Source organism: Bactrocera latifrons, unplaced genomic scaffold (genome assembly GCF_001853355.1).
Source record: "Bactrocera latifrons isolate USDA-ARS-PBARC rearing strain unplaced genomic scaffold, ASM185335v1 scaffold_128, whole genome shotgun sequence".
Classification (NCBI taxonomy): domain Eukaryota; kingdom Metazoa; phylum Arthropoda; class Insecta; order Diptera; family Tephritidae; genus Bactrocera; species Bactrocera latifrons.
Genome location: NW_017534719.1, coordinates 313,131 through 325,166, shown reverse-complemented (window position 1 = coordinate 325,166; position 12,036 = coordinate 313,131). Strand labels below are relative to the sequence as shown.

General features: G+C 32.7%; 2 protein-coding genes across 2 annotated transcripts in view; both read left to right on the top strand.

Annotated features, from left to right (window-relative positions):
• Window positions 1-129: 129 nt before the first annotated feature.
• On the top strand, window positions 130-5,139 carry LOC108978810 (gamma-glutamyltranspeptidase 1). The gene is made up of 6 exons (XM_018949269.1): window positions 130-352; window positions 427-638; window positions 737-1,133; window positions 1,186-1,605; window positions 4,340-4,580; window positions 4,633-5,139. Exons 2-6 carry the CDS (start codon window positions 494-496, stop codon window positions 4,909-4,911), a joined length of 1,482 nt encoding a protein of 493 aa, XP_018804814.1. The 5' UTR covers window positions 130-352; window positions 427-493; the 3' UTR covers window positions 4,912-5,139.
• Window positions 5,140-6,081: 942 nt separating this feature from the next.
• LOC108978829 (gamma-glutamyltranspeptidase 1-like) overlaps window positions 6,082-12,036 on the top strand; it is a 10,715-nt gene continuing 4,760 nt past the window's right edge. Inside the window, exon 1 of the mRNA XM_018949297.1 lies at window positions 6,082-6,298. Coding sequence (XP_018804842.1) covers window positions 6,294-6,298 — 5 coding nt within the window. The 5' untranslated portion in view covers window positions 6,082-6,293. The remainder of the gene's footprint in view (window positions 6,299-12,036) is intronic.

Genomic DNA, 12,036 nt, shown 5'->3' with positions numbered 1-12,036 from the left:
GATTTGATAGTGTTTAATTTTTGACAACTTCATTTGGTGAATTGAATTTGAATGAGAAATGAACGCATATTTGAACTTTTTATATCATCCCACAAAACCCATATACTTTGGTAGTTCCAAATTTGTAAAAAGACAAACACGAAATTTCATTTGAATTTGAAAATAATAATAAAAAAATTGTTCTGTATAGGTGGTGCAAAAAATACGCCAATATTTGGGTAATATTAATACTTGCCATTATTGGCATTTCATTGGGTTTGGCTCTTGGATTAAGAAGTAAACATAATGGGACATTAAAACTTGGTTATGGTGTAATTGTTTCAAACGGTGATGGCTGCGCTGAGGTTGGAGGGTAATTAGAAAATTGAATTACAATAGTATACAATTGATAAGATATATAATAAGATATTTGATACAAACAATTAGAAAAATATTAAGCAAGGGTGGCTCGGCAGTGGATGCGGCGATTGCTACATTACTATGTGAGGGTGTGATGCTGCCTCATAGCATGGGGGTTGGCGGTGGGTTTGTGGCTACAATTTACTGCAAGGAAACAGGAAAAATTGAAACATTAATAGCACGGGAAACCGCGCCAGCTGCTTCTGATGAGAAGATGTTTATTAATAAGAAAATTACAGGTAATATAATGACAATGTAATAAAATTTTAAATATAATTACAATCATTTGTATAAATATGGTACACCTATTACAAATTGTAATCGTCGATGTACGAAGGCGCTCTTGCTGTTGCTATACCCAGCGAAATATATGGATATTGGTGTTTGCATGCAAAATATGGGAAATTGCCTTGGAAGGTTTTATTCGAACCTACAATTGAGCTATGCTTTGAAGGAATTAAAGTTTCAAAGTATTTGGCGGATATTTTAAAACTTTATTGCGATCGCATACGTAGAGAACCCTCAATGGTCGAGATTTTTATTAATCCAAATACTGATGAGCTGTACAAAGAAGGGGAAATAATGTATCGCCCAAAATTAGGTGAAACTTTGAAAATAGTGGCTGAAGAAGGACCAGGGGTTATTTATAATGGTGGAAGGATTGGTAAAAAACTGGTTCAGGATATACAAGAAATGGGTGGAATTGTTACAGAGTCAGATTTACGAAATTATGAGTAAGTACTCTATCAAATGAATAAAAACTATTTTATACAATGTACTTTTCAGAGTACGTTGGGAAGATACAGTTAAGGTGAAATTTAATCATGGTTATACATTACATACCACCCCATTACCAACCAGTGGTGTTGTGCTGGCTTTTATATTAAATATAATGGAGCCGATGTACACAAAAAATGAATCGGTATTTTGGCATCGAATGATTGAAACTTTCAAACATGCCTACGGACATCGAACCCTACTTGGCGATATTCACTTTGAACCGCATGTTTCTGAAACCTATGAAAACATGCTTGACCCAAGTTTTGCTGCCAAGTCTCGAGAGCTTATCTTGGACGATCGCACATACAATGATTTCGCTCATTATGGTGCTAATTTTACTAATGAGGAGGATAGGGGAACAGCCAATATTGCTATATTAGCACCAAATGGAGACGCTATCGCAGTAACAAGTACAGTAAACAGCCAGTAAGTATGTAAATGATTTTGTTTAAATTTGTCAAAAAAAGAGTAATGTTTTATCGGAATTTATGCATCGTTTGGCCCAGTTTTTAAGCTCACGTAATTGTTCTTTCTGGGCACCTGAAAGGGTCTATATGGCACTAGTTAGATGCGAATTGGTGCAATACTGCCTGAAAGATAAATTATTTACTTTGCTTCTTATTTGCGTATTCATACATACATATGTATATTATTAGGTTTAATATACCTACTGTCTCTTATACACATCTAGATGTGTATAAGAGACAGGTGCAATACTGCCTGAAAGATAAATTATTTACTTTGCTTCTTATTTGCGTATTCATACATACATATGTATATTATTAGGTTTAATATACCTATGTCTTTAGCGCTCCCAAAAATGAAGATCTTTTTTATTTTATAAAAATATAAGATCTTTGCGATGAACATTTCGAAGAAGACATCACTTCAAATTGGGTAAGATACCATACAAACCTGGCTTTAAGACTAATTTATATGCAATAAAGAGTAATGGTTGATTAGGAATTTATGGGATCTCGAAATTGACTGTGTAGAACATTTGGTGGGATATAAATTTAAACAAGTAAGGAAGGGCTAAGTTCGGGTGTCGCCGAACATTTTATATTCTCGCATGATAAAGTGATAATCGAGATTTCATTATCCGTCATTTACATATTTTTTTATTTTTCTGTAAAATTAATTAGATTAGATCAATTTGTGTACTTTGAGTATTGAATTGTATTTTTATTTATTTTAATTGTATTGAAAAGTTATAGTCCCATCACGACAATTTTTCCACAAGGGATACCTCAGCTCAAATACCGTATTTGTGTAAAGTTTTATTCCGCTATCATCATGGGTTCCTAATGTATATATTATACAGAGAAGGCATCAGATGGAATTCAAAGTAGCGTTATATTGGAAGAAGGCGTGGTTGTGAACCGATTTTAACCATATTTCGTACATGTCATCAGGGTGTTAAGAAACTATTATGTACCGAATTTCATTGAAATCGGTTGAGTAGTTCCTGAGATATGGTTTTTGGTCCACAAGTAGGCGACGCCACGCCCATTTTCAATTAAAAAAAAGCCTGGGTGCAGCTTCCTTCTGCCATTTTTTCCGTAAAATTTAGTGTTTCTGACGTTTTTTTTTTAGTCGGTTAACGCACAGTGATTTTCAACATAAGCTTTGTATGGGAGGTGGGCGTGGTTATTATTCGATTTCTTCCATTTTTGAACTGTATATGGAAATGCCTGAAGGAAACGACTCTATAGAGTTTGGTTGACATAGCTATAGTAGTTTCCGAAATATGTACAAAAAGCTTAGTAGGGGGCGGGCCACGCCCACTTTTCCAAAAAAATTACGTCCAAATATGCCCCTCCCTAATGCGATCCTTTGCGCCAAATTTCACTTTAATACTTTTATGGCTTAGTTATGACACTTTATAGGTTTTCGGTTTTCGCCATTTTGTGGGCGTGGCAGTGGACCGATTTTGCCCATCTTCGAACTTAACCTTCTTATGGAACCAAGAAATACGTGTACCAAGTTTCATCATGATATCTCAATTTTTACTCAAGTTACAGCTTGCACGGACGGACAGACGGACGGNCTTCTTATGGAACCAAGAAATACGTGTACCAAGTTTCATCATGATATCTCAATTTTTACTCAAGTTACAGCTTGCACGGACGGACAGACGGACGGACAGACAGACATCCGGATTTCAACTCTACCCGTCACCCTGATCACTTTGGCATAATAACCCTATATCTGACTCTTTTAGTTTTAGGACTTACAAACAACCGTTATGTAAAAAAAACTATAATACTCTCCTTAGCAACTTTGTTGCGAGAGTATAAAAATTAAAAACTAATATGGTTGAGTGCGCAGAGAATACAAGGCATACGAACACTGGCGGTTATACATCGGAATATACTATTTCAAAATATAAATGGGGAAACCATTTTAATATAAAAAAATTATATCCAAATGGAAGAAGCTAGTTATCTACAATGCGGGAACAAAATTAAGCTTTTGATTTTTAGGTATCTAATGTATTTTGAAATTAGATTTTATTTTTTTATTTTTCACATTAGTCCTACTGTAAGTATTACCATATTGGTTCAATAACTTCAAGGTTATGGTAACCTTGTATTCTATGAACGTTGGAATAAACTGTTCGATACAGTTAAAATATCATTTCCGAATAAAGCTGAACACATTTTGGCAGGTATAAGAATTTAAGCGATCGTACTTGAGGTTTAATTTTGAGAATTATTCATTTAAATAATTTGTATTGAAAATATAAAGAATTTATCATTGTCATTTTACTAAAAATTCAAATTCATATATATATTTTTTTTATTTATTTCTGAATTATTGTAATGTTAACATATTATATTTATCCTATCCTATCTTTTAAGTTAGATCAAATTAAACATAATGTGATAAATTTTACTAAAATTGTGCAGTAGTTTAGGAGTTAACCCCGGAGAAACCGTAACACGTCATTTTTATGTAGATAAATTTTTCGAAGATTGCTTAATTTTTTATGATACTCATTCATATGTATGTATATTTAACGTAACATTGTAGGGATATATTGTATTGATAAAGAATATTATATATATAAATATATATATATATATATAATATGTATATTAAAAGACAATTTCAATAATATTTTATTGTTAATTTCAAATATTATTTTATTGGAAAGTTTTGGTTCGAAAGTTCGATCCCGTCAAACTGGAATTATACTCAATGACGAAATGGATGATTTTTCGACTCCAGGCGTTATAAATGCTTATGGTATACCATCTTCACCTTCCAATTACATAAAACCTGGCAAGCGTCCTCTAAGTTCAACATGTCCTAGCATAGTGCTTGATCAGAATGGAAATGTTAAATTAATGGTAGGAGGTGCGGGGGGATCGCGAATCACTACCTCAGTTGCTCAAGTATGAAGAATTTATTGATAAAAAATTACCTATCTATGTGGACTTTTTATAGGTTATAATCCGGTATTTGATGCTAAATCATACATTACAAGAATCACTTGATGCTGGACGTGTACATCATCAGCTGGCACCTATGCAAGTAGACGTAGAACCAGAGGTACCAGAACATGTGAACAATTATTTGTTAAAAGTGGGTCACGATATTAATTATTTGGGTGGAGATAAAGCATATTCAGCACTAACTGCAATTGGCCTAAAAACAGAGATGCCTCAAGCCGCATGTGATCGCCGTCGTCTAGGCAGCTGGAAAATAATTTTTCCAGATGTTTAGTGTGTAAAAAATCACCATCTAAACAAGATATTAAATAACTTTGAACTAATTTTTATAAAACGTAAAACCATTTCACGTGGCTTGATCTCAACAAATTAGTACTACTGCAGATTTCTATTATTAATCGATTTCTTTTAGAGTAGCTTTCTAAACTGAATTCTAAATCGTATATTCATATTATATTATATATATGTATATAATGTAAATATTTCGATATTCCGGGAAACATTTTTCTTGATCCTTGTAAACTTAATTTCATGATAAATAAATAATTTTGGATTTTTATGAGAAAGATTGTAATAATGATTTTTTTGACCGGATGCACACACCACTTACTCGGTTATAGCTGGAGATATTATATATACTATATAATAATTTTCAATTCTGTTATTGTACTTTTCCTGATCTACTCTATATATTAAATTAACGCCTTCAGGTGAGTTTATATAATATAGATGTATTTGATTTCATTTCAATTTGGTTGGAAGGAAAATGCAGCCATGAAAGTTAATAAAATACCAAATATGTTTATACCTAACCCAATCACAATTTCTTTGAATAGTAAATGTTAAAATATTACAAAATACTTTTTAATATAAAGCTTTGTCAGCACATGAATGTAATTTTTATCCTTGCAAATTTATGAATATGAATATTCGGTTACGCCCGTTATTATCCTTTCATCGCTTATTTTCGTTATATAAATTGGAAATAAATACATATTTATGTATGTATATGTAACCGTGTTTTTACAAGAAAGATAGACTTCATACTTCTGTTTAGGTGAATACAATGTGTAGATATAACCACATATGTATTAGCAGTGCCAGATTAAAACCATTAATCAAAGTTTTAAATAAAAACAAGTTTGTATATATACATATATGTACATATGTATATAATAGTTAATTTCATGTAACGTAGTATGTGACTTATTTGTTGTAGAGTTACCCTCATCATCTAAGAAAGTCAATTCTTATATTATTGAGAGATGCATCCAGTAGTTTTTATAAAACGTTCCATTGTACATAATATTTGTATATAAGTACATAAATATGTATGCATATACGTTTCGATATGTCTTTACGTTCATTTTATACATATGTATTTACACTGCGATATCAAGTTTCTGATGACAAGTGCTTTTCACAAATTTTGTGACAACAGTCGTTAAGCTTATTCAGTAGAGCTTTGATCGTTCAGTCGAACTCAACCCGCATTGCAGTTCGTAAATTTTGTTTACATTACATATGGACAACGAAATTTCATATACACATTAACAAAAAAAGTTTTATTTAAATAAAACAAACTTGACAATTTGGTTAAAAAAATTTATTAAAAGTATTTGTTTCCATATTTTAAAAGTTCGCACAACGATAATCATGAGGTGAGCAAATGAGATCTCGATATTTATAACACCAGTATTACGATGACCGTCACATGTAGCTAAATAAGTTTGTGCGCGAAGTACAGTAAAGTTCCCCATTACGGACGTCTCCCATAACAAATTTCATGAACACAACGTTTTCGGACATGAGTATGTTCCAATGACCGGACACGGACACTATTTTGGTCATATTTCCTATCAGTGATAAATAAATTAAGAACACTTAAGAAATTTGTATACAATTTATAGTTCCCGCTTTTTAAATTCTTATTAATTTTTGGTGTTTTGAAACAGTTTTTTTACACAGCAAAGAAATAGTCTTGATTCGCGATGTCTCAACGGAAACTAATGATTTAACTATAATTCGTTCACTCCTGGCTGACATTGGCTCGCTTTTATTAGTTCTATAAAAATACCCTTCTGAATTCCAGCTAAACAATTAAACACTCTTCTTTGTCAAGGCGTGACCGATGATGAGGAGTTTCACTGTATTGCATTCAACTAAAATATAAAAGCAGTTACTGAATTTAAATACATAAAACAGATATGTATGTATATATGTATATTTGATGTTATGTATAAGACTTGATTTGATATTACCTGGCAAAGCAAAACAAGTACATTTTTAAGTACGGGCATGTTTTAAAGTAAAACACTTGAGTTCTTATTCATACATTCGTATGTAATGCTGCACATGTGGCTTCAAAATGTTTTTAAGATGTACCACTATTGTCATTTGCGAATAAGTGCATTAATTAATTGTTTTAATATTATGAATGTCAAGTACGTTTTGTTTTTCAGTCCAAATTACGGACTAATTTTGTAAGTTTACTAATAATAATAATAATAATAATAATAAATACCGCAAGATGAAGCACTAATGTGACGTGACGAATTATTTTTATACCCTGAACGGAGTATAGTAAGCTTGTTACGAGCAATATACATACCTTAACCGATCTAACTATGTCCGTCAGTTCCCAAGAAGCTGCTGATTTGTCGGACCGGCCGAAATCAGACCATAATAGCATATAGCTGTCATAAATACTGAACGTTATATGTTATGGCTTCCTTGAGCGAATTTCTGATTTCACATTAGTTCAATGCAATAGTTAAATTATGGCTCCTTGGCTATTCCTTTTGCTTATTAACTAGAACGGCAGATTCAGGATAGTAAACAAATAAGAATTAAGTGAGTATAGAAAATGTTTTTATTAGTTATTAGTTAGCACATTTACTTTTCTTTCCTTTGCAATATTTTTACTTATTATAATTAATTGCTTCATTAAGTTCGAGTGATTTTTACTGATGTCGTTCAGTTTCTACGATAACATCTCCTACATTACCTTATTAAACAATCAGTTTTTCTGATAACATCTCCTACATTACCTTATTAAACAAGTTCCTCCGCAGTTTCATTTATTACTACTAACTATCAAACTAAGTCCAAACATTACTAAAATGAATACTAAAACATTTTTAGATGCTTTAAAGGTAAAATGTTAACTAAATGAACATATGTATGTACGATGGAATATGCATGTGGATATAAGCATCCTTATTTGCTATTCAGATTTTGAAACTATTCAGATAGATGTGGGCCAATGTTCGTCTGCTGTGAGAAATATGTTTCGATTATGTTGTTGTTGTTTATTAAAAACCAGTTCAAGGTAAATTTGTTAAACTAGGAAATTAAGTAGCAATTATTTCAAATTGCTATGTTGTATAACTGAGTCTTAACTTATCAACAACTATTAGCAACGTGAAATCAGCTATTTTAATAAAAACTAAGAAAACCCAAAGCAGTGTTTCTTTGTGTGGCTTGATAACTTTAATTTGAAATGCTCAAAATTACTATATACCGGTTTTTATCAAAGTTAATAACGAAATCTTATATTGTAAATATGGGGGAAAAGTCGTGCGTCATGATTTCTGATTATATTTCAAATTGTCTATCAAAATTCTAATGAGATAATGACAACCACCTTTATCAAACATTTTTATTGCCTTATATAAGTAGTAAATATAACTTATCACAGCTAGTGAGCCATATTAGAAGATATATATTTAATTGGGCTTATCTTAAAACGTGCATCTGCTCACCGACTTTTGATTATGAAGTTCTTAATCAGGAATCATAAATTCCTTAATATTAGAGCAAATTGGTGTCATAAAACGTAGAATAATGCATATATATGTGCACATACATACATACATATATACGAAATTATTACCTTGTTGTGGCCGTAATAAAGTAACGTACTATACATTTCAATACCACATTTAGTGCATTGTTATATCTGTTAATTTTTTTATTCCGAATATGGGCTTAATTATGTATTGCTTCTACTTTTTACCCGAGAATTCATTTGTAATGTCGATTATGATTTGAGGTTGTTTTAGTATTCTTACCGAAACTCCAATAATGTAACCAAAGGTGTAAAAAAATTCTCACAAAGCGTGCGCTTCGAATAGTACTGATTATAGAACAAAATAATGTACTACGACTTTGCAGAATGTGTATGTATGTGAAACTGTTATAGTTTCATCACAATAGGTGTTCTCTTATTCAAAAAAAAAAAAAAAAAAGAAAACTAATAATTAAAATATCTCTGTAAAAACTCTTCTATTGTACCTTTGTATTAATGCTTATTAATTACCTCATATTCAAGCCTGATTCAAAACCTTTATATAATTTTTTGAATTACTAGCACAAATTTTAAAATGTATGTAAGCATTAGGAAATTGTCGAGTGGTGAGCGCAGAAATCTTCTTATCATATGTACATATGTATGTATATAATAATGAAACATTATTTCGTTAAGTGCCCGCATAACGTCCGAACCCCAGCTATGTATAAATGCATACATACATACCTATTAATGAAAGTCGTGTTAGTTAAATGATTTAAGAATTCAAGAACGACTGAAAGGATTTGGCTAAAAATTGGTGGGAATTGCTTAGAACGTAGGCATTTTTTTAATATTTTACATATCGTCACTTAAAATGCAAAATAACGTAATAACATTTTCAAAAATTTACAGTGGCGTGAATGAAACACGAAATAAAATGGAACAAGAGTGAAAGCAAATTTAAAATTGGTTAAAACATATTGTGAATGTAACTTGAAGTAGTGAATCGTAATCAATAAGACACTCAATTTCGCATTTTTTGATGATACGTTATATTGCATTTTAGGTGACGATATGTATGTATGTTAAAAGTCAAAACAATTGATAATATAAAAAGAATATATTTCAAAAATCGTAAATATATGTATGTTTAATATTCATGTAAGAATATTTTTTTAGTCAAAAAAAAATTAAAATCAGTAGTAGTTTTTGTATACACACATACAAATGTGCATTATACTGATTGTTGTGAATGAACGAAGTCGTTTTTTTGGACACACCTTGTGGAATAGGGAACGCGTTTGTAATACCACAAGTTCAATCATAATTTTAGATGAGTGCATGATATTCTTGACAATAAAGTAATACAGATAAGATGTTAGTCTTAAATGTAATATGTACATGATATCAACACAAGCGAAGAAGCAAAATTTAATTTATATTGAATTGACGCGAAAAACATCAACCAGATAGTCGGAATTCATTATATCAGGGATAAGCGCTAAACTTCATAATTTTTAGGAAAATTTGTACATTTCTATTTTTATTAAAATATTGCATTTTGACCAACTATCCTGGGTTTCATTAGGGTACTTTACATACCATCGTCAATCATATGGAGTAAAGTCAGGCGGATGTTCGAACATTTTGATATTAGTTATATAGAGGCTAGGTCAAGTTTTCACCCAATTTTATCCATTTTCGATACAAAGATACACTGCTATGATAAAATCGCACCCTGTCATTTTAATTCATGTGCTAATTCATATATTGGAGATACATGAGTGTAAAGTCACCCGGAATTTCAAAAATCTTTATAAAAGATACGCGAGGGCTAAGGGAAGTATCCAACCCATATTTGACATGTCATTTTAACCTTTATATAACAAATATCCGGAGGAAATTTTCTCCGAATTTCAATTACCAAATGTGTATGTTTCATACCTGATCGATATTTCCCGTCAAAAGTCAACTATAGGTACTGGGGTCCACATAATCGTTACCTAGGGGTTGAACAGCACTTGTTAGCGAGAGATATCCTGCGTTGGATTTCGAGGTTGACATTGCTGTTGGTGTTGATGTTGGCTCCAAGATAGACGAAATTAGCTACAACTTAGAAGTTATGATTATCAACAGTGTCGTGGATGCCTAGTCGCGAGTGCGACGACTGTTTGTTTGATGACAGGAGATATTTCGTCTTACCCTCGTTTGCCAGACCTATTTGAACTAACGGGTTATATATATAAATAAATGATCAGGATGAAGAGACGAGTTGAAATCTGAGTTACTGTCTGTCCGTTCGTCGGTCAGTGGCCACTGCCACGCCCACAAAACGCCATTTATCGAAAACCTAAAAATTATATTATATAAAAACATTATGTTTTACGTACAGGATGGTACAGAGATTTTATAGGAGCCGTTGTCAAAAGTCGTTATCAATGATTTTACCCATTATTACGATTTTCTACTCGACTTGCACTTCCACTCTCTGAGAGCACTCGTCAGCAACTCGGTGTAAGGGAATTGTGGGAAGGCATTTTAAGCCCCTTACGTACAGCTGGTTTTCGGAAAGAGCAAAAGAACAGCTGGTACGATTATGAGTGCTGTGTCGCAGCGGAGAGAGACTGTCTACTTTGCAGCGTTACAGTCCGAGAGGTCAAAATGCATGAGTATGAAGAACTTGAAAAGCTGGACGACGGAGGTATTGCTCGAAAATTCTAAGGAAAGAAGCAGCGACTAACAGAAGATTTCAAGATCGGAGCATACTCTTATAGAACCCCCAGAGGGGATCTAGTCTAATTCCCAGAGCATACTAAAATTATGGAGGGAATCCGATTCCCCAATCGATGACGATGGAGCAGACGTTCCATTGCCCAACCATGAAGAAGTTCCAATGCTAATTACCCGTCTGAAGAACAAAAAAGCGGCGGGGCGGATGGATTGCCGAGATTGTCCGACGATTGGAATTTATTTATGTTCTGCCCACAAAAAGAGAAACCACACATCGCATATAAGGTTCTATCGAGGGTATTGTGTGAAAGATTAAAGCCCACGGTCAATAAACTAATAGGACTTATCAGTGTGGCTTTAGACCAGGAAAATCAACAACCGACCAAATATTCGACAAATCTTGGAAAAGACCCGTGAAAAAAAATCGACACAAATAGATTTCAAAGCTGCTTTTAACAGCACGAAAAGGAGCTGCCTCTATGCCGCTATGTCTGAATTTGGTATCCCCGTAAAACTAATACGGTTGTGGAAACTGACGTTGAGCAATATCAAAAGCTCCTATAAGTCACTGATTATTCCCGTCCTACTATATGGAGAAGAGGCATGAACAATGACAACATCTGATAAGTCGGCGTTACGAGTTTTCGAAAGAAAGGTTCTGCTGAAGATTTGTGACCCTTGATATTGACAGAGTTTAGCGAATTAATCGCGATGTGTCGATAAGAACCGAGTAAGAAGTGTCTATTCCAGTAAAGAAGAAAATACCATGTATGTAATGGGTGATTTTTTTGAGGTTAGGATTTTCATGCATTAGTATTTGACAGATCACGTGGGATATCAGACATGGTGTCAAAGAGAAAGATGCTCAGTATGCTT